The 23,436-nt window shown below is 44.6% G+C and overlaps 1 protein-coding gene across 2 annotated transcripts; it reads right to left on the bottom strand.

The window, feature by feature from the left end:
• Positions 1-934: 934 nt before the first annotated feature.
• Positions 935-22,681, bottom strand: EIF3L (eukaryotic translation initiation factor 3 subunit L). Of its 2 annotated transcripts, XM_036866372.1 has the most exons (13): positions 22,582-22,681; positions 21,987-22,035; positions 20,883-21,093; positions 19,719-19,798; positions 16,523-16,584; positions 13,111-13,180; positions 12,841-12,914; positions 9,753-9,924; positions 7,868-8,022; positions 6,926-7,096; positions 5,538-6,035; positions 2,358-2,438; positions 935-1,156 (listed from the first exon to the last, which is right to left on the bottom strand). In XM_036866372.1, exons 1-13 carry the CDS (start codon positions 22,612-22,614, stop codon positions 1,118-1,120), a joined length of 1,695 nt encoding a protein of 564 aa, XP_036722267.1. In that variant the 5' UTR covers positions 22,615-22,681; the 3' UTR covers positions 935-1,117. The 2 variants fall into 2 exon arrangements, with proteins under 2 accessions (XP_036722267.1, XP_036722268.1); XM_036866373.1 differs by lacking the exons at positions 19,719-19,798; positions 21,987-22,035; positions 22,582-22,681 and having other exon boundaries at positions 20,883-20,961.
• Positions 22,682-23,436: the final 755 nt, after the last annotated feature.

Here is a 23,436-nt window from a genome sequence, read left to right as displayed (position 1 = left end):
AGGATTCCACATCTACCCGTCTCCAGAGTGAGATAATGCATAAACAGTGTGCAGACCATTCTGAGGGCCTTACTCCTGAATATAAAGTTACTACAGCTCCAGGAACATTTGATATTTGATGGGTAGGTTGTGTGAGTTACCTGACACAACCAGTTACAGTAAAGTTTGTAATTATTATAGATCAGTATGATCTGTGCTTTGCTAGACAAGATTAGAAATTGGCTCTGATAACAGTGTGGGCTGCTAGGTTTTGGGATGCAGAAGATGCCATCTCAAAGAAATACCCAAGATGGCAGATCCCATAGGGCTGTCTAAGGGAGGGATGGCAGAGAGAGGGAAGAACAGACACCACTCAGCTGTGACTGGCCGTGAAGGTTCCGGCAGACAAGCAGTAGCTCCGAACCTCACTGAGGGTGGGAGAGGCTGCCCACGACATAAACCGAAGTTTTCAGTGTGAAAAATCAGGAGACCTGGGCAGCATAAGACAGTAGCGTCTGGAGCCAACTCTTTGCTTTTTTTTTATAACTACGTGACCTCAGTCAAGTCACTTAACTCCCCAAGTCTGTTTCCTCATCAGTGAAATGGGGATCCTACTAAACCCGAGCTGGGAAGTACAGGCAGTGTATATGGATTCCTTTCAGCACAGTCCTGGCAGTAGGTGTTCAGCAGTTCCTTCCTGAAACCCAGCACTTCCACGAACATGCACGCAAATTATGGCAGGTCATTAATGCTCACAGGATTCTTGTGAGATGCAGATAAGATACTGAATATGAAAATGTCCTATATACTGTATAATGCTTTATGAATCCAGGGATTAAATAATTCAAACACCAATAACGAATGCATCAGGAGAAAGTATCTCATGACAAATGGGAAATTACATATTGTTGCCCTTGTCCACAGATGCTCCCCAACAATAATGAGATGACAAATCTGACTCTAAAGAAGATCCTTTATTGAGACCTATTTAAAAGATTTCACCCCCTGATTTAAATAAACTTCAACTCAGTTGACTGGCCGATGGCTGAGCTAGGTAAAGGCTTCATGGTGGCAAAAACACTCCCCACCTATGATGACATCAAAATAGGTCCCTGAGTAGTGTCAAGTATGAATATACTCAGGGTCTCTGTCCCATCTTCTTCAGGGTTCGATTAAGCTGGAAGAGAAAGAAAAGCAAAGTCAGATATGGCTTTTTTTTTTTTAATTTATTTGTTTGTTTGTTTGTTTTTGGCTGTGTTGGGTCTTCATTGCTGCACGCGGGCTTTCTCTAGTTGTGGTGAGCAGGGGCTACTCTTCGTTGCGGCGTGCAGGCTTCTCATTGCAGTGGCTTCTCTTGTTGCAGAGCACGGGCTCTAGGCACGCAGGCTTCAGTAGTCGTGGCACATGGGCTCAGTAGTTGTAGCTTGCGGGCTCTTGAGCGCAGGTTCAGTAGTTGTGGCACACGGGCTTAGCTACTCTACGGCATGTGGGATTTTCCCGGGCCAGGGCTCGAACCCGTGTCCCTTGCATTGGCAGGCAGATTCTTAACCACTGTGCCACCAGGGAAGCCCAGTCAGATATGGCTTTTTCACCAAACCTTTTCCTACAGTGTGCACGATCGCCAGGCCAGGCCGCCCCTCTGACATGAGCATGAGTTGTCTACTATCATGTGTAAATGCGCGGTTAGGTCCTCCACCTGACATTCTTATGGTGTCACACAATTCATGCAGCTTGTTCTATCTGCCCTTCACACTCAACAAACACACATCCCATACTGCTCTGCCCATTTTATAGACAGGAAAGGGACTCAGGGTGGCTAGACTTGCCAGGGCTGTATTATTATCCTGCAGGAGGAGTCTGGTAGCATGGACCACAGCACAGCAGTGACCTCTGCTGGGGGACTCAAAGCACCAAGACGCAGTGGCTCTAGCTATGCCCACAAAAAGTGACCCACAAGACCTCTCCAAGGGCAGGATGTGGAATGCACCAGGTCTGTCAGAACAGAGCTTCATGGTCTCAGCCTGCAGAAACTGGCCAGACCTGTCTAAGTCAGAGAGTAACTGCCAAATGGTGAGGGATGGGTAAGAGCAGGCAGTGAATCCACCCATATTAGGCAATACCAGGGAGGGAGAAGAGAGCTGGCCACCCGCAGCGGGAGATCTTGGAAAGAGATGCTCCAGAGAAGGCTGACACAGCAACTCCTACAGGCCCAACCCCACTCCCCAAACCCCAAGCAGCCAGCCAGTCTAGCTCAGAAACTTAAAGGGCCCATTTCAGGCTTTCTTGAAAACAGAAATGAGAAATAAAAAATTTATAACTCCCCACCCAGTTCCTAACCTCTGTCCCCAGCTCACATACCACTCTCTCAGACCTCTCACCTCTTCAAATTTGTGAATCTGCCGGATGAAGAAATCCCCATAGCGCCTGGCCACCTTGGTGTCTGCGATGTGGATCATGTCCTATGAGAAAAGCAGCCAGACAGGAGCAGTGAGGGAGAGCCACTTACGGACCTGCACACAGCAGTGATGCTAAGTGCCAGATAAACCCCTGTGGAAGAGCATTACCAGTCAGTAGCAACTCTTTCTTCTTAGATGGCTGATTTTTATTTTCTTCTTGTTAATTCATTTATTTTATTTTCTAGTCTTTTTAACAAACATGTATCTTTTGGCAGTAGTAACATTTAAAATAGCACTTTATTCTTATACACTGTTTATGAGTATAAAGTTGCAAATTAGTCTAGATTTTAAATTGTTTTTTAGCTCAAAATATTTTGTTGAGCACCATTTTACTTGTAAATTATGACATAATCTAGGTTAAGACCCAAGAACTTTCTGAATCTCTTTGATAGGATTTTTTCAAGTCAAGGATGAAAAAAGTCAAAAAAAAATAGAAAGTATTTTGCCAAAGACAAACCTGAACCAATAAGGAACAATAATAAAAACATGCAATTAAAAACATTTTCATGTAGGAAATTTAAATCATATTATTAATTTAACCTGAATATAACCTCACAGCAAAATTTTATTTGTAATAACCAAGTTGCTAAATATTGGGAGAAGTGTTTTATTAAAGACCATCCAGATGGTTGGGACCAGTTCAGCTGGGTCACTAAAAGGGATGGAGGGATGGAGCAAATGACTGATATTGCCAAAGAACGTGTACATGTCAGGCATTGGGAATAAATTTAAAAAGGACTTTAGCTAGCTGATGTGATACTGCAGGGGATAGACAGTTCTGATATTTAAAAACATGACTTAAAAACAACACTGAAAAACTTCCATTACAGACATGTTTCTGCTTTTGGTGAGTCTGTTCATGGCAGGGACAGCCAAGTTCTGCCAAACACGAAGCCTTCAAAAAGCCATGAAGTCTAAAATGAGAGGATCTGGTTTAGCAAGATGAGCTTCCAAAAACAAACTACCCCAACTGGCCAAGCAATCCCGCAACTAGGTATATATACCCAAGAGAATACTGTTCACACAAAACTTCTACACAAAAATTCACAGCAGCATTATCCATAACAGCCAAAAAGTGAAAACAGCTCAACTGTCCACGAACTAATGAACAGATAAACAAAGTGTGGTGTACCCAAACAGTGGAATATTATTCGGCCGTAAAAAGGAATAAAGTACTGATACCTGCTACAACCTGGATTAAACTTGAAAAGATGCTCAATAAAAGAAATCAAACGCAAAAAGCCTCATACTTCATGATTCCATTTTTAGAAAATATCAAGAATAGACAAATCCACAGAGACAGAAAGAAGATCACTGATTTGCCAGGGATGGGGGTGGAAAGGCGGAATGGGGAATGCTGCTAATGGGCAGGGATTTCTTTTTGGGATGACGGAAATGCTGTGGAATTAGATAGCAGAGATGGTTGTACAACATGGTGAGTACACTAATAATCATAGAATTATACCCTTTAAAGTGGTGAAGTTTGTTATGCAAATTTTATCATTAAAAACTGTCAGCCAGGGCTTCCCTGGTGGCGCAGTGGTTGAGAATCTGCCTGCCAATGCAGGGGACACGGGTTCGAGCCCTGGTCTGGGAAGATCCCACGTGCCGCGGAGCAACTGGGCCCGTGAGCCACAACTACTGAGCCTGCACGTCTGGAGCCTGTGCTCCGCAACAAGAGAGGCAGTAACAGTGAGAGGCCCACGCACTGCGATGAAGAGTGGCCCCCGCTCACCGCAACTAGAGAAAGCCCTCGCACAGAAACGAAGACCCAACACAGCCAAAAATAAATAAACAAATTAATTAATTAAAAAAAAAAAACTGTCAGCCAAATATAAATTAAAAAAATTAATTTTTATTGGAGTATAGTTGATTTACAATGTTGTGAAAAAAGAGTATTTAAATTAAATAAATAAAAAGTAGTTGTTAGCAATGGATAAACACAAACATATGTATGGTATAGGTCTTGTGAGGTTATTTGTCTCTTAGGGTTGTGTATCCCTAAGAGATGTTGTATACATATGTGTGTACTGCAGACCAACATCTTTCTGAAAGCAACCAAAAATGTAGGATATTTTTAAAAATTGCCTCATAGGCGCTTCCCTGGTGGTGCAGTGGTTAAGAATCTGCCTCCCAGTGCAGAGGACACGGGTTTGAGCCCTGGTTCGGGAAGATCCCACATGCTGCAGAGCAACTAAGCCTGTGCACCACAACAAAGAGCAGCCCCCACTCACCGCAACTAGAGAAAGCCTGCGCGCAGCAAGGAAGACCCAACACAGCCAAAAAAACCCAAAAAACAAAAACCCCAAAAAAACACCATATGTGTACTGTTCAATAGCCAAAAACCACCCAAATGTCCACCAGTAGAAGAATGGAAACACCGTGGTCAGTAACTGCAGTAGAAGTTGGACCATCACACATCACAGAACAATAAGCATGACTGACCTACTGCTACATATGACAACGGTGGATGGTGATCCTGTCAAATATAATGTTGAGCAAGAAGCTGGAGAGAAAATAGCACATACTGCATAATCCCATTATATCAAGTTCAAAGCCAGGCAGCACCAATCTAGGGTGGTACAAGTCAGGACAATGGCTTCCCACCCACTAAAGTACTTCCAGCAGTCTACTAAGCACCCTCCCCCCTTCTTCTCCAACCTCATCTCCCACCACAACCTCCTCTCAGGCCACTCCAGCCGCACTGCAGCTGTCTGGGCTCGCTCCTGCCTCAGGGCCTTTGCTCTAACTGCTCCCTCCACCTGCAATGCTCTTCCTCCAGATATCTGCTCGCTAATTTCCACACCTCCTTCAAGTCTTAGCTTCAGTTTCACTTTCTCAACAAAGTCTACCCTGAGCACCTTACTTAATACTGCAGCCTGTGCCTTCCACCACCATTACCCCAACTTACTCCATGGCACGTGGCACGTGGCAACTTCCAAACTACTACATGCTTTGCTTAATTATAACGCTTTTTGTCTATTTTTTTAACACTAGAATACCAGCACAAGGGCAAAAATCTTTGTTGATTTTGTTCAATGATGTGTCCCAGATGCCCAGAACAGTGGGTGCCTTAGAACCTAGCCCAAGCGGCAGTCATACCTTATCGATGTAGAAGTCGACCTCAGAGGCTGACTGAAATTCGCCATCGAGGGCAGAGATGCCACTGGTCCACACCAGGTTCTTCATTTTGTGTTTGAAGACAAGAAGCTGGATTCGGAACTCCTGCTCAGTGAGGTCCAGGAAGCCGGCCAGCTTGGCCACAGGCATGGTGGTGTAGAGCTTGAGGAAGCTGCGGATGGTTGAGAGTTGGGCCTGCTGCTGCACCTCATCAGAAAACACCTTCAGCTGCTGTAAGAAGGGCTCCTTGTGGTAATTGGGGTGTACGTTGTCATAGTTGGGCACTACAGGTGACAGGAATTTGGGGCAGGAGTAGCTGAAAAGTTCCTCGTAGACCTGTGGGTCACCTTTCTGCATGCGTAGCATCTTGTCCCCATATTTCTCCCGCAGCTGGAGGTGAATGCTCTCATCGATACGCATGGGGTACATGGTGAGGGCGATGGCCAGCAGGGCGTGCATCTGCTCATTCTGCTTGTTAATCTGGGGGTGGGGGGAGAGATCGGTGCAGGGTCAAGTGAATGGATTTTCTGAGGTCCCCACCATCCTCCCAAGTACACTCTGTACAGACATTCTGACTTCTCCCTTTGTCTTACACCCTTCAGCTAACTTTCCCACCATCCTCCCAAGTACACTCTGTACAGACCTTCTGACTTCTCCCTTTGTCTTACACCCTTCCGCTAACTTTCCCAATGTCTCCTCCAATCCTCCCTCTAGCTCTACAGAACTTCTGGCCTAGTTCCAGGTCCTCTGTAGTTGTTTCCTGGATTCTTTACTGGTACCTCTGTCTCGGTCTCACCAGTCCGACCTACACATCACTGGCAGGTCAATCGTTCCACACCAATTGTGATCAATTCACCCAGAAATCTTTGATGGCACTTAATGCCTCCAGAATAAAGATTAAATACTTTAGCTGGGTAGTGAAGGTTATCCCAGACTCTAATACCCCAATCTGGCTGTTCTCCTGCCTTCTAGCCAAAATGATTTATTGTGCTACTACATGACCATACTTCCAAGTCTCAACACCTTTGCTCTGCTTAGAAACCTGCTCCCAATTCTATGCATGTTTTGAATCCACCCTCCTCCAGGCAAACTGCTTGAGGGCATTACCCACATCTAACTGATTTTAAACACCCACAGCCCAGTGAACACTCTAGGCACTACTGGGGAATAAAAGTGAAACGAAAGATACTGTCCTTATCATCAGGGTGTTAATGATCTGAAGTAACAGGTGTAACAAAGAAAACACGTAGAGTAGGCTAGCCATTAAAAAATCATCCTATTGAAAAAGCATATAAAATAGCAAAATTTTTGAAGGCGTTTACCCAAAAACTGTTGGCATAGGTGTGTCAGCTGGTCAGAGGCCTCCTTACCATCTCATATTTGTACGTGGTCCTCTGGAACATGCTCTTGGTCCTCTGGATGTAGAGAAGGATGTTGGCAAAGACCCGGATAGCATCCTGGTATCGACGCATCATCAAATATGCAAAACCGACATAATAGTATGTGGTAACCTGGCACTCGGGCACACGAGAATACATGCTCTGTGGAAGGAGGCAGAAGCAGCATCCATGAATCTCAAGACCAATTCATCCCAGGTAGGATCTGAAAGTTTCTGGGGCCTAGTGTCAGCTGAGGTGGAAGCACTGAGAGCTCCCTGCAGATGCCCTGAACTACCCAGAGGAATCCTGGCTCTGAAGTCAGAGGCTCTGAGTGCAGATCGTACTACTTACTGATTATGTGACCTGAGGACTCCATTTTCTTGGCTGTAACAGAAAAGGACTGGACCAGGTAACCCTAAAATTTCTTTCAGCTCTAAAATCATCTACACCTCACTTTCACATTCTTTCTTGCTTTCTACTCCTTGCTTTTCCAAATAAGCCCAATAAGAGAAAGGACAGACAAGATACACACACGTCAAACAAAAACGTACCAAGTTTCTGTGGCTAGGAAAACAACCACTGCTAACGTATCATTACCTGTGCCACTTTAGAACTAAGTAAGTCTTTCATTAATTCTTCAGTGAAAGTTGAAAAGTAAAAATCTGCCAGCATCAGTCTGGTTTGAAAATAGAATCCAAAGACTGCTGAATATTTTAAGTGTTGTTAAGCACCAAAGAGAAACCACCTGGTCCAGGTTCAGATTTTCCCTGCAGTGGTTTTCCCAGTTCTTGTCTCAATTTTCCACTGACCTGGGGAGGAATCCTCTTTTATTCTCCGTGAAATCTGTCCTAATAATAGATCAGAGTCTCTCTTGAAGCAGACAGACTTTCTGGCTCTGGGAAGGTGGGCCTGAGGAAACAGGGAATGAATTACCTTCTTATTCAGTTCGATGTTCTCCAGCACCTTGATGGCCTGGTAGTAATCCCCCAACAGGGAGTGCAGACGCAGAAGCCCCACCAGGCTGAAGTAGCCAAGCATCTTGTAGAGGGAGTGCCGTCCATACTCCCCAGCCACACTCTCAGGGTCACCTGAGAAAGACACACAGACACTGTGAGCACTTCAGCAGAGGCAGTGGAAGGAGGGCAAGCCTGACCCTTGAAGTTTACCCTCAGTAAACTCTTCATCTACTGCCAGTCTCTAAAGCTTCCTGCAATAGGGAATAACTGCCTTCGAAGGAATACCAAGAAACATCATGCCTGGCCTTATGCTAAGCTTACATTTCTAAGTCACCTAAGGGGTGTGGCAGGCCCCCCCAACCATACACACCTGAGAATATGAGAGGACCCCTCTCATCAATAAGAGTTACCCGGCAAGGCCCCTCCTTTCAGGAAGTCCATGAGATCAAAGCTATCTTCCTAATAACACTATTTAGGTGTGTTCCTATTTATCTTCCTAAGATACTATTTGCCTTTGTCACTGAGTTGACATTTGCACTGATGGTGCAAAAACAACGCGGGTAAAACTACGGACAACTTAGCATCAATTGGATAGTGGCACCAAACTCTACTGTCATCACTGTATTCTTTACCACCACTCACCTGCAATAAAAGAACCAGCCACTTTCTTTTCCCCACAAAACCCCATTTTTACTTGAAAAAATAACTGATACACAGACTATGAATAGAGACATGGGTATTTTCTCAAAACTGAGTGCAGTGAGCCTATTAAGATGTCAATGAAAACAACTGGCAGTGTTGGCTGCCAATGAAAACTTGAGCTTTTAAGTAAAAATTAGAATTTCATAACACTTCTATCTGCCACTATGAACTCAACGGCTCCCCAATGAAGACCTATCCGATAAGGTTGATGGTCAAAGTAACAGATGTGGTTTTAAAAAACTGTATAATTGGGATTTCCCTGGTGGTCCAGTGGGTAAGACTCCGAGCTCCCAATGCAGGGGGCCCAGGTTCGATCCCCGGTCGGGGAACTAGATCCTGCATGCATGCTGCAATTAAGAGTTCGCATGCCGCAACTAAGACCTGGCACAGCCTAAATAATTAAAACAACAACAACAACAAAAAACCCCAAAAAACTATACAATAAAATGTGTCAACTTTCAGAAAATCTTGATAGCTCAATGAATCAGTATTTTTCAAAATCATGCATGGGTAAAAAAATTCATGCAAGCTGCAGGAAAAACCAATAAACTTTAATGTAACAAAGTGTAAGTTCACTGATAAGGCTTCAGATTCCACACTGCAACTAACCTGTATGAAACTACCCCCTGTCAATTTCTGATGCAGAACCAGAGAAGAGCCAGGCTACCTGTAAAGGCTATTAAGTTTCTCTTCCCTGTCCCAATTAAATCTCTGTGTGAGGCCAGATTTCCCTCAGATACTTCAACAAACAGCATATTGTCACAGACTGAGTGAAGAAGCAGGAGACTCCAGCTCTCTTCTATGAAGCCAGACATCAAAGAGGTTTGCAAAAACACCACTCTTCTCACTGTAACAAGATCTGTATATAGATAAACCTTGTGATTCTTAATCTTTTAAGACTGTAAAGTGGTCCTCACACCAAAAAGTTTGAGAAGTGCTTATCTAAACAAAGGCCCTGGAGAGGCAGTAGAAGTGTTTACAAATGCAGCTCTCAGGAAGTGCTTGTTCAGTCTGTCGGCCAACAGACTGCCAAACCCAGCAGCCCCCAGATCAGCCCTCGGCTCCTGTTCACACCCAAATACCAAAGAGGAGCAGCCCATCGCTCCTCCGCACTACCCGCAGCCTCTACTCATGACGCACAGATGGCAGGCAGCACTCACCTCCACTTGTGTACACCTCCAGCTGTCGGTTGATGTTGGACTTGTCTACTAGGGAGTGAAGGACATTGAGGACACTGTGAACATTCCAGATTTTGGGATTGGAACGAAGGAAGTCGATCTCCTCCTCTGACTTCTTGGCAGTCTTACAGCGGTACTGACTAAACGACTGAAACTGTTGAGGAAAAAGGGAAACATGCAGCAGCGGCGTTAACGCCAAAGGGACAGCACAAGCACACAACACGCTACTGCTACCACTTCTCCCGCTACACCAGTCTGTGCACTACTGGTTCTTTCAAAGCCATCTTTGATTAAGCTGTGGATTTGTTCATTACTATGTTACTTATTCCACAGCTAAGTAAAAAGCTCTAAAATGAGAAGTAATTTGTGGAAAAAAACATTCAATTTGGAGTCAAACATAGTCTAAAGTTACTTAATGTCTCTGGGCGTTACAGTGCCGTCAGCCTGGCCACCAGAATCAGGTGGCTTACAACAGATCTACTCATACATGGTAGAGACGGGGCAGGTACCTGCATGTGTGTGTCTTCCCTTCCAGAGGTGACCATCAGTTCACCTGTGACAGGAACCCAGTCTGAGTCACCCCTGTCCCAACCACAGAGCCTGGCCAAGTGCAAGGCACACATAGGGTACATACCACAGCCATTTGTTTGGGGCAGGGGTTCTATCTGGGACCAGCACTGGGCTGGCTCCATCTGTCACCCAGAGACTAGCACAGGAGACCTAGTTACTGTCAGAATTAAAAGCTCCCTGGTTGATTTCTGGTGCACACACAGGTTTGGAAAGCAGGGACCTAGAATCTAGGTTCTGGATGACCTAAGATTACTTTTCAACTCTAAAATATCATCTTCCTCCAAGAGTGCAGGAGAAAACGTTTCCAAATTTACAATAAACAAATAGTATCGGGGCTTCCCTGGTGGCGCAGTGGTTAAGAATCCACCTGCCAATGCGGAGGACACAGGTTTGATCCCTTGCCTGGGAAGATCCCACATGCCGCGGAGCAACTAAGCCCATGGGCCACAACTACTGAGTCCACGCTCCACAAAGAGAAGCCACCGCAATGAGAAGCCCACGTACCGCAACGAAGAGTAGCACCCGCTCGCCGCAACTAGAGAAAGCCCACACGCAGCAACAAAGACCCAACACAGCCAAAGATAAAAATAAATTTATAAAAAAAAAAAAAAACAAAGAATAGTATCCAGAATATAGAAGGAATTCTCATAAGCCAAAAAGAACAAGATCATCCAACAGAAAAATGGGCAAAGGATACTGATGATCACTTCGAAGAAAAACAGGATTGGTCAATTAGCAGGGAAAATGCTCAATCTCTTCAGAGAAATGTAAATTAAAATGATTACCATTTCTTTCCTATCAAACTGACAAAAATTAGATCGATACCATCCGGTACAGAAACTTGCTCTCAAATGCTGCTGGTAGTAGTATAATTTGACACAGCATTTAAGGAGGGCAGTAATTACTATTTATTAAAATCCAAAGTGACAAAATGTTCTATATCTTAATTGTGGTGGTGTATACATTTGTCAAATCTCATCAACGGTACACTTAAAATTGGTACACTTTATTGCATGCAAATTGTGACTCTACATATCTGACTTAAAAAAATTTTAAAAGCAAATATCCTTCAGACAACAATTCTACTTATAATCATCCCTAGAAATAGACTTTATCTGTAACACATACACCAGAAGAGTGGTACACCATGTACGTGGCACAAAAGAACAAGGCAGGTCTCTATATGATGACTATCTTTCCAGACAGTAATTGATGCCTCTGCAAAGGCAAGGAAGGAAGACATTTTCACTTTATCTGCAGTTAAAAAAAAAAAATCTCAACAATAGCAACACATTCATATATTACTGCATCAATACAAATAAATGAAAGACTGGTGGGGAATACGGAGCAAAAAAAAAAAAAAATTTTTTTTTTTAAATTTTAAAGAAGACTAAAAACAACAAGAATAAAGAAGAGAGCGGTGGGGAAGAGCCCCTCACCCCATGCAGTTTAACTGGTGTTTTCTTCTTAAGCGGCTTACAGTGCTCTCACTTTTCACAAAGACTGGCTGGAGGAATCACACCTGGCCCACACTGGCCAGTCTTTGTTAGAAGCAAGAGCACTTAAACCCCTTAAGAGAATACCAGTTAAGCCCAGGGAATTAGGATTATCTTAAGATGGATGAAGAACCTTAGCACAGATGATCCTCCCTGACTTGCTGCTGGCCAACAGGACAGCCAATCTAAAATTATGCCAAATAACAAGCCAAGGAGCCAGAGAGGGCAAACAAGGCCAGTGTGGTCTGTGGCCTTCACTGCACAAAGGCACTGAAGCCTGTCTTGAGCAGGAAGCCTCTTTCTCAAAGAGCCCTAGGAAGGTTTCCTCAGCTCACCAATCACAACTTATCAGCACTCTGTACTCAAAGTCTCTTTGATCCATGGGGCTCAAATAACTGCTTTATTAGGAAACTGATTTCTCCTGAAATACCTAGTAAGAGCTGTGCCATCCCTGTAAAACATGGAAAAGATGTTTTTCCAAAATCAATTATTTTATGTTTTTTAGCAACAGCACTCTGAGATAGGTAATTTTTCCCTTTTGATAAAAATGTTCCTTCATTCTGATCCAACACATACTCACATCACCACCACCACCACAATCAAGATATAGAATCTTTCTCCTGTAGGCGAGGAAAGTGAGGCTCAGGAGCTAAAGTAACACGTCGTCACTACAGAGCCACCAGGTGGCAGCCCCCAGACAAGTACCCACTCCTAGCTGACTCCAAAGCCTGGAAACCTGTGTTCTTCCCGCCAGACCACCTCTCAAGGTCAGTTAAGAACGTGGTGAATGTCAGGAGCTCAGTTCTCCAGACTTCTGAGTTCAGAATGGAGCTCTTAGACCTCACTGATTCAAAAAACCACAACATGGAGGCCACTTCCACAGGGTATTTCACACTACCCTAGGGTGACTATATACCATGGTCTTTTTAACAACACAAACAATGGTAACAGCTGCTCCTTGTCTGGACCAGTTATTTCAAATTAGGCCAAGGCTGACCAGATACCTGGTAGATGAACTCATCGATGATATCCCAGAGCCACTGGTTGGGGAGTTCAAGGGGAGCAGGACCATCAGCATCTGGGAAGAGACCACAGAAGAGTCAGTCTCCATCAATGACTATGCCCATTCCGTAAGGCTGCAGAATGCATTCTGTAATTTCTCTCTTAAAAGGACTATGAACCACAAGACTTCCCCCTCTTCCCACCTGCACATTAAAATCCTGCTAAAGAGAGCTGAAGGCCAATACGAGGTCTCATCATAACCTCAGACTCACTGAGAATGTAGTTGAAGAGATTGCAGTAGTTGTAATAGGATTCAAACCTCTGCTCCAAGGAGGGTCCCCCCTGTAAAGAAAGCAGAGAAAGGAGGACACATTTAATCTAAATGCGTTCTACTCATGGCCTGCCATTGACAATTGAAAACAATTACAGCTGATCCTTGAAAACACAGGGGTTAACCAACCCTCCAGAGTCAAAAATCTGTGTATAATGTATCGTTGACCCTCCACATCTGCAGATTTAACCAATGGTGGATCCTATAATACTGTAAATATTTATTGAAAATATCTGCAAATAAGTGGACCCGCATAGCGCCAACCCGTATTGTTCAAGGGTCAACTATACATGAGAATTGACTTCGGCTCTCCCCTTCTTAGCATGTAAGAGCACTCAAGTGACAGGGAAGATAGTTAAGTGCTACAGCAGTTCAAAGGGGCACTGAATACCTGACGCCAATGGTCAAGTTTTATGCCAAACACTTTAACTGACCATTAAAGATCAGGCATATAGATCTGGCAAGGCAGAGGAGTGAGGGGAAGGTGTTTCAGGAAAAACAGGACTAATGAAGGCAAAGAAGTAAAATCGTGGTGCTTGAAGGTTAGGGAGCAAGGCAGACAATGCTACACTGGGCTACACTGGGCTACACTGGGCCAGAAATGCAGAGGTCTTACAGTGCCAAACAAGAATTAAGCCAGGGGGTCAGCAAATCCACCATCACCTGTTTTTGTAAATAAGAACCTTAACCGGAACACAGCCGTGTGTACTCACTGTCCATGGCTGCTACAAAGCTGAATAGGTTCGACAGAGACCATTACAGCCCTCAAAGCCTAGAATACTCTCTATCTGGCCCTGTACATAGCAGGTTGCTGACCCCTGATCTAGATTTCATGTGGCTGGCAACTTAGAACCACTGAAGATTTCTGAGCTGGGGAACAACATGATGTATGGTGTATTTTGTGATGGAGTAGAAAGAACACTGCCTTGGAGTCTTAGCCCCTGAAAAATGAGATTATGAAGTGAAAGTGCCTAATACAGTAAATGCTCTTTCAATGAAAACCTCCCCCTCCAACTCCCCTCCAACATGTACGTGAAACTGCCCCATCTGGTACCTAGTGAAGAGATCACGGGGTCAACAAACTTCTGCTGAATCTTCATCTACAGACCAGAGGAAAGATCAGAGGAGGCAACCAGCCATAGTATGGGTTCTGATGCCACGTTCTGCCGAAAGCCATGTTATACAGGCTGGCTAGATTCCCAGCCCAGCCTGCAAAGTACCTGAGCCATAGCATCAATGATAGGAGAGAATCTTTACTTTCTATCAAATGAGGTAGTCAGAGAGCTCACTGGGATGCCAGAAAAACATGGCCCCCCGCATTACTTTGGCAACAAGAACTCTTTCACCTACCACCACTGATGGTGGGGGGGCTCCTGGGCCAAGGCCAGAGCTCTTGTCAGGTCAAGTCATCCTCAGGGGGATGAGAGTGAGTGTGAGAAGCTGGGAACTCTTTAGATGGAAATACCCTAAGGAGACTGCGGTGGCAGTTTCTTTCATTTACACAGGCACATACATGCTCCAACAATTAACGTGTCAACGTGGGGGATCAGACACTGGATTAGAGCAGCGAACAAGACAAAGTCCATGCCTTGGTGGAGTTTACCCTCTAGTGGGGGAAGCAAACAAAACCCAAATAAATAAGACAATGTCAGAGAGTGATACGTGCTCTGAAGTGTCACACAGTATGGCTAGGAGCCAAGGGAAGGAGGGAAAGATGCAGGAAATGAGACTGGCAAGGAAGTCAGGGGCCAGGTCAAGCAGGACCATGACTAAGACTTGGGATTTTATTCTAAGTATGATGGGAAGTCATGGTAGGATTGTGAGGAAGGGGGTGACTTGATGAGACTATGTTTCAAAAGGATCACCATGGTTACTAGGTTGAGAATAAACTTAAGCGGGCAAGAGTGGAAACTGACACCAGGTGAGCAGTTATGCAGTCATTCAGGCAAGAGATAATAATGCCTTGAACTAGGGTAGGTATGTGTATTTTTTAAAGATACAGTGCTGTATGCACACCTAACAGACTACAGTACAGTGTAGCATAACTTTTTTTTTTTAAAGATTTATTATTTATTTATTTATTTAAAAATAAATTTTTGGCCGTGTCGGGTCTTAGTTGTGGCACACAGGCTTAGCTGCCCCGCGGCATGTGGGATCTTAGTTCCCCAACCAGGGATCGAACCTGCATTCCCTGCATTGTAAGGTGGATTCCTTACTGCTGGACCACCAGGGAAGTCCCTAGCATAACTTTTATATGCACTTGGGAACCAAAAAATTCATGGGACTGGCTTTATTGCGATATGCACTTTATTGCAGTGGTCTGGAACCAAACCTGCAATACCTCCAAGGTATGCCTGTAAACAGTGTAGGTGGTATTTTAAGAGACTTAAGGCACTCTAAAATTTAGAAATCAGGAAGAAAAGAATCCAGCAAGTGCCCAAAGTTGGAAGAGTGTGGTAGAAAGAACAATGATGTCACAATAAGACAGGCCTAGCTTCAAAGAGTTTTGCCATTTACTAGCTGCATGAATTTGAGAAAAAGCAACCTCTCTGCATCTCAGTTTGCCTACTTTGCAGGATCACCATGGGGATTAGAGACATGCAGACGCGTGCCAAGTGCCTAGAATTGTGCCCGGCACACAGCGACAGTTGTATGTATTTCTCAGAGGGCAGGAGGCTCAGTGGCAATGCACTGAAGGGAAAAAGCAAGGGCACTCCAAGCGGAGGCATCCGAAGGTGACGGGAACACACTTTTAGGATGACGTCCTGCAACCCAGTGCATGTGGTAAGTGTCCAGTCAAGAACTGTGGGGATAAAGAAATTAAAAAGGATGGACAGGGCTTCCCTGGTGGCGCAGTGGTTGACAGTCTGCCTGCCGATGCAGGGGACACGAGTTCAAGCCCTGGTCTGGGAGGATCCCACATGCCGCGGAGCAACTGGGCCCGTGAGCCACAGCTGCTGAGCCTGCACGTCTGGAGCCATGCTCCGCAACGTGAGGCCGCAACAGTGAGAGGCCCGTGCACCGCGATGGGGAGTGGCCCCCACTCGCCGCAACTGGAGAAAGCCCTCACACAGAAACGAAGACCCAACACAGCCAAAAATAAATAAATAAATAAATAAATTTATTAACCAAAAAAAAAAAAAAAGGATGGACAGGCTATGCAGTGTTACCATTTGCCTGAAACAGACACCCAGCTTTCTGGGTTCAATCACTCCCTCCATCCTTTCTTAAAAGAAAGCTCAGAAAAGATGCCAACCACTCTTGGACACTGAACCAATATAAACTAGCAGTTGTTTTCCAGGGATAAAAATGGCATAGAGTTTAAAAACTGCCAGCAACGTTTAGATACTCACACTGACTTTGGCATATATGTGCCTGTAGTATAATTCTTTGTACAGAATCAGAAAGACAGCATCTGAAAGAGATGGCAGAGGGGTGCTTTAGTAATCCACCAAACAACTGGGGTCTTCTGGCAGTTTTAGCCCTTGGTAGGAAGTAAAGTGGTAAATGTGATTTCAGAAACCAAACAACATCAAAATTCTAACACTTACACCCCAAGAATACATGCAACGAGAAAATTCATTTCCCATTTTATTCTTTCAACCTCATCTTAATCTCGTTTAGGCCCATTTCCCTTCACCATTTAGATATTTTTGCCATACAGTTGCTTAACCAGGACATAAATACTAATGGCTCCATGGAAGGCGATATGACAGTATCAAAATTGCAAATACATGGGGATCTTTGACTTAGACATCCTATTTTAAGGAATTTGTCCTATTGATATGATGCAACCATTAAAAAGAAAGAACGGGGGGGACTTCCCTGGTGGCGCAGTGGTTAAGAATCCACCTGCCAGTGCAGGGGACACGGGTTTGAGCCCTGGTCCGTGAAGATCCCACGTGCCACGGAGCAACTAAGCCCGTGCGCCACAACTACTGAGCCTGCGCTCTAGAACCCGCGAGCCACAACTACTGAGCCTGAGTGCCACAACTACTGAAGCCCGTGCGCCTAGAGCCCATGCTCTGCAACAAGAGAAGCCACTGCAATGAGAAGCCCGCGCACCGCAACGAAGAGCAGCCCTCTCTCGCTGCAACTAGAGAAAGCCCGCGCGCAGCAACGAAGACCCGACGCAGCCAAAAATAAATTAATTAATTTAAAAAAAAGCGGGGAGGCGGGGGGGAGCTCTTTGGATATCAATGTTGTGCAGAAGTTAACATACAGGTCTGAGACTATTATCCTTAGAAAGGCCTGCTGGTAAAGTTGGTCCTTGCTTGGCATCTGGGAACCTATATTTCAGGAGGGTTTCCCACCAATCTCATAAGGGTGGTCTGCTATTCCTAAACTGTTTGTGCAAACAACATGGTTTATACTGAACACCTGCTTTCCTTCTGGAAGTCTGGAATTTCAGTACATGCTAGGCAGAGGATGTGCCTACACGACCAGCCCCCAATAAAATGCCTGGACACTGAGTCTGTAATGATCTGCTCTGGTAGCTCCATAGAAAGCCCCACAGCTGTCAAACTGAGTCCTATGAATCCTCCTAGCAAATAATCAAACCTGGGGGTGGTCTTGGGAATCCTGGAGCTGCAGAAAACTCTCCAAAAATATAATAAATTTTAAAAATGGAAAGAAAAGAGCATCTATTTAGTCTTTGTAAAAAAGGAACAAGTTGGGCTTCCCTGGTGGCGCAGTGGTTGAGAGTCTGCCTGCCGGTGCAGGGGACACGGGTTGGAGCCCTGGTCTGGGAGGATCCCACATGCTGCGGAGCAACTAGGCCCGTGAGCCACAACTACTGAGCCTGCGCGTCTGGAGCCTGTGCCCCACAACAAGAGAGGCCACAACGGTGAAAGGCCCGTGCACCACGATGAAGAGTGGCCCCCGCTTGCCACAACTGGAGAAAGCCCTCGCACAGAAATGAAGACCCAACACAGCCATAAATAAATAAATAAATTTATAAAAAAAAAAAAAAAGGAACAAGTTATTCTTAATTGCTTATATATGCATAGAATATCAGAGGAAGGATAAACAAGAAAATGGTGAACACTAGATGGCTCCAGAGAGAAAAACGGACAACTTGGGATAGAAATGGGAGGGGGATTTTTATACCAAATCTTTTATACTTTGAGTCCTGTGAATCCTTACCTGTTTAAAAACATGTATTACAGGACTCCTATTGTGCTCAACATACACAATATTATATTCTTTACAGGCAAAATATTAAACAGAGCATAACGTCTGAGCAACACAGAAATACATTTAAGAATGAGTTCTAGCAAACGTATGGACACCAAGGCGGGAAAGTGGCGGGGGGTGGTGGTGGGATGAACTGGGAGATTGGGATTGACATATATACACTAATATGTATAAAACAGATAACTAATAAGAAGCTGCTGTATAAAAAATAAATTAAATTAAAAGAAAAAAAAAAAGAGTGAGTTCTAGGACTTCCCTGGAGGTCCAGTGGTTTAGAGTCTGCATTCCCAATGCAGGGCGCACAGGTTCAATCCCTGGTCGGGGAACTAAGATCCCGCAGGCCACACTGTGTGGCCAAAAAAAAAAGAATGACTTCTAAACCTGAGTAATGATGATGATGTTTAGTATTCAAAAAATGTTAGCTGTAACAAAAGAAGTGAAAGACTAATGTTTAGTATTCAAAAAATGTTAGCTGTTAACAAAAGAAGTGAAAGACTTGTACGTTAAAAAACTACAAAACACTGTTGAAAGAAATCAAACACCTAAATATATGGAAAGACATCCCATGTCCATGGATTAGAGAAGTTAATATTGTTAAATGGCAATACTCTCCCAAACTGATCTTCAGATCCAACATGATTTCTATCGAAATCCAAGCTGGCTTCTTTGCAGAAATTGACAAGCTGATCCTAAAATTCACATGGAAATTCAAGGGACTCAGAAGACCCAAAGCGATTTTGAAAAAGAACAACAAAGGTGGAGGACTTACACTTGCCAATTTCAAAACTTAATCCAAAGCTACAATCATTGAGACAGTGTGGTTGGTACAAGCGTAAGGATAGACATAGATCAATGGAATCAAAGTGACAGTCCAGAAATAAACCTCTACATTTACATGATAACAGATTTCGGGAAGTGTCAAGACAATTCAATGGAAAAAGAATGTTCTTTCTGAAAATTGGTACTGTCTGGCTATCCACATGCAAAAGAATGAAGTTGGCTCTTCTTACTTCACACCATATATAAAAGACACCACCAGAAAGTGAAACGTGAGAGGAGGCCAGAGAGCCCATTCTGGAGCAACTGTAATGACCCCAAAAATTACGGAGGGAAAAGGAAGCCAGTCAAGACAAAAATCCCAATTTCAGCTTTCACCACATGTGAAACACCTCTGTCCCCTCTTCATCTATTCAGCTTTCATTCAACAAGTTACTTACTAAGGAATTTACTATGTACCAAACCCTGGGGAAATAAAATGGCGAGCAAAACAGACACAGATCGTCCTGAGCTTTCTAATGAGCCTCAGTCATAGGATCCCATCCAACACACAGGACACAAAATACTCACACCTACCGTTGCCAACCTGTGGAGCAATGGTTTCAGCCTCAGGCCAAGGTGTATTTTTGAAGAATCTTTCAGTCAACTTGGTCCAGCTGAAAATTAAGAAAAAATATTCTAGAACTCCAAAACAGGAAGGATCTGAGAAGAGACAATCCTCATATTTTATAAATAAGTACCCAAGCTCCGAAAAGGGAAGAAGTCACGGAAACAGAGCCAGGGCCAGAGTCTCCAAGTCTACAACTTTCCTCAACCCAATTCTACACCCCAGACAATCTTTCTTAATAAGGTGAAACATTTCTTTTACATCAGCTGGGCACCTACCAAGCTCTTCAGGATCATCTCCTGCCTCTGTATCATGAACTCTAGTCATATTTCACTGCTAACTGTTCCCTGACTTGAGAACTACCTTTTAGACACCCCCACCCCCTCCCTTAGCTTTCCACCTCCCCTTCCACTTCCTGGAGCACTGTGCCTCCTCCCCCTCTCCAAACATGGAAGCAAATCAGTCTGTTTGTTGCAGTCTGATGCCACAACAGCCCTCGAGCATCCAACGCAAACACTGCTGCCCAAGATGCTTCACAACCCTATTTCCTTGATGAAGTCTTTCCTGACTATCCAACTCTGACTGACCTGTCTCATTTCTAACGCCCATTACATAAGGGCAGTCCTCTCAAAACCAGAAGCAACCCCTCAGAGCTCGGCTCACCCTGTTTTGTGTTGAAAAGTTGCCCAGCACAGTTTAGAAATTAGGTTCTGGTGACAGATTGGACAGGTTCAAAACTCAGCACATCCACTTAACTAGCTATGAGATTTATCCTTTCTGTGCTTCGTTTTCTCATCTATAAAATGAGGAAAACAACAGAACCTACTTCATGGGGTTACTGTGAAGGGTAAATCACTAAATACAGAAAAAGCACTCCGAACATTGCCTGACCTATAATGATCATACATATTATTGCTATTATAATTATTGATAGTGATGGTATTATTTCAGGCCTTGTAAAAGTTCTGGGCAATGAGTTCAACAAAATAACATGTCCCTAGCCCCCAAAGAATCACAGAAACCCCTCGGGCACTCTCTTTACAGAGAAATGAATAAACATCACCCCTTTTTAGAGACTGCATTACTAAGCCAGTCTCACCCAGTAAGTGATCATCTCAGCCAACGGCCCATACCTGTTCTCATAGATGTCCTGAATCTCATATACCTTCTGGTCAATGACATCGCTGGAGACACGACTGGCCTGTAGCTCATACACTTTCTGGTCAATTAAGTCCGAGACAGTTTTGTGGAAATACTGGATGAAATTTTTGATCACTTCAGGGATCACCTGATAGGTCTGCTGTTCATACTGACGTTCATAAGCCAGATCCTGCTTCGGATCTCCTAGAGATTAGATATAATAAATACTTCAAATCCACATATAGGACATAACAAAAGGACAAAGCCATCCCCAAACAAAACTCAAGTCTATAAAATCGGGTATAATTCCCTTTTAAACACTCAGAAATATAAATCCTCTCCATGTCACTCCCAATCCCCATGGGCCTGTTTCCTCAGAACATTTTCCCACTACTTATTTATTTATTGAGGTTACTTATTTGCTTATTGTTTCCCGCACCAGAACCTAACGTCTATGAAAGCAAGAACCCTGTCTTGCACCTAGGTGTACCCTCAAGACCTGGAACAGTTATGCGGGGAGGGGGGGAACTGTGCAAAGAGCAGTAAGTAGTAGGCACTTAATATTTTTTGAATAAATGAATGACTGCCATTTTCTACCCATATGACTTGGTGCAAGTAACTAAACTTCCCTATCCTCAAGTTTTCTCACCTGTAGTGTTAATTTATGTCTTTATAGAACTGCTGTAAGGGGAAAATAGAATACTTCACACCAAGTACCCAGAACAACACATGGCACTTACTAAGTGCTAAATCAAACCAAGTTACTGTAACAACTCAGGAAACATCAAAAACCTTCCAAAAAAGATTTCACTTGGACTTGGTTTCAGTTACTTTAATTTTTCACAACAAGATTTTCTTCTTCAGCTAATAGCTTCAACAAGGAAACCACAGTCAGGACAGGAACCCTTCCCTTCTGAGACTTTGAGGTGGACCATGAATAAGGTCTGGTTTAATAGCTCTCCTGCTGAGAGCTAGTAACTGACTCTAAACCTGGACCATCAAGACCTAGTTTTAAGCAGGTGCCCGTCAGAGCTGCTCTGAGACATCCAAAAAGGTGCCAATCCCTAGAAGCTGGCCAGGCAAACCTGTAGACTCACCTGTGTGCATATCATAGTCGCCCGAGTAAGCATAGGGATCGTAAGCAGCCTATAAACGAAAGAAACACAGACAAAACAGTCACCAATTCGTGAATCCAAAATGCTCGTTCTAGGTTCTAAGGATACAAAGGTGAATAAGACACAGTCTCGTTCTTTGAGGAATTCAGACGCCCGTAAGAAAAGGGAGAATAAACAGACAATGACAATACCGCGTTATGGCTGTAATAAGGCAGAGCAAAGCACAAGAGGCTGTGGGAATCTGCGGGGCTTAACAAGACTGAACCCAGACCATGAGAAATCAAAGTGCAGTTACAGACACACAGAATCCTATAACTAGCCTCCATTCCCGGACTTGGAAAAGGAGAGGACCAGGGGACCGGACACACGAGATGGGCGGGCCGAGATGGGCTGATCAGGAGCCGGGAGCTGCGGGTGGCAACGGCATGAGGAACGCGCAGGCGGGGAGGCCGGCTGGGGCTGGTCGCGGCCCGCAAGTGCTCCCGGAGAGGCCCGGAAACCGTCTCCCCGCGGGGCACAGCATCCAAAGAGCCCTGCCCCTGTCGCGGAGCTCAGCACACGCTCAAAACCAGATTACCTCAGACTCGTAATCGTCAGCAGGATACGACATGGCTGCAGCGCTCGCGGACCTAGCCCGGAAAGAACGGAAAAGGCGGGCCTCGCCTGCCTCTTGACGCCGGAAGTCCAGCCCCCTTCGAGGCGGCCGGGAAACCGGAAGCTCTTCCGGGGCCGCCGGAAATCTGTGGCAGCCATGTTTGGAAGGGCGAAAGCAACAAACCCATACGTTATTCCTCCTTCTTCAAATAGAGGCTCTACAAGGAAGGTGATTCTATAATACTTGCAAAAATTTAGAAATAAACACGTGAAATGTTTCGGCGTAATAAAGGATGGGCAAAGTAGTTGAAACAAGAAGTAATGCCACTCAAAAGATGGCTGACAGCTTCCTCGGCCGCCCTCTCGCGTGAAGGGAAAATCGGATATGGGGGGGCCTGATCGTGGATTTAGCTGCAAGAGGTTTGCCTGCGGCAAAAAAAAAAAAAAGTCTTCAAACGTTCCGCCCTCAAAAGTCTAAACTTACTGGGTGTAGAAGTTGAGGCTTAGTCCAATACAGTGAAAGGGCATTGAGAAAAGGCGCCCGCCGACTTTGGACGTTAAGGTTGGAGCAGGCAAAGATGAAGCCAGCTGTGATGTGAGGAGAGAGTCGTGGGACCCACCCTCTTGTGCAGCCTTGAGCGCTGTGGGTGGTGGTGTTCGGAATCGGGCGTGGGGGTGGGTTGGGCTCCTGAGGAAACCCTAGAGTGAGGGACTGGGTTATAAAACAAACCAATACAAACCGATATGTGGGTGAAGGGCTTTAGTTTAGCCATTTAGAATAGCAGTGCCACGCCCCAACTCCTTGCACCGCGTTTTTGCTTTGCGTTCCCCCGTTGTC

The sequence above is a fragment of the Balaenoptera musculus genome, chromosome 10 (assembly GCF_009873245.2).
Source record: "Balaenoptera musculus isolate JJ_BM4_2016_0621 chromosome 10, mBalMus1.pri.v3, whole genome shotgun sequence".
Lineage (NCBI taxonomy): Eukaryota > Metazoa > Chordata > Mammalia > Artiodactyla > Balaenopteridae > Balaenoptera > Balaenoptera musculus.
Note: the sequence above shows the minus strand (reverse complement) of the source record. Positions and strands in the feature narration are given on the sequence as shown.

Coding starts and splice junctions, on each gene's coding strand:
- EIF3L (XM_036866372.1), bottom strand. CDS start 22,614: ATGTCGTATCCTGCTGACGATTACGAGTCTGAG. Junction 21,094..21,986: donor CGACTATGATATGCACACAG/GTGAGTCTACAG, acceptor TCTAATCTCTAG/GAGATCCGAAGCAGGATCTG. Junction 2,439..5,537: donor TCGACTTCTACATCGATAAG/GTATGACTGCCG, acceptor CTTTTCTCATAG/GACATGATCCACATCGCAGA.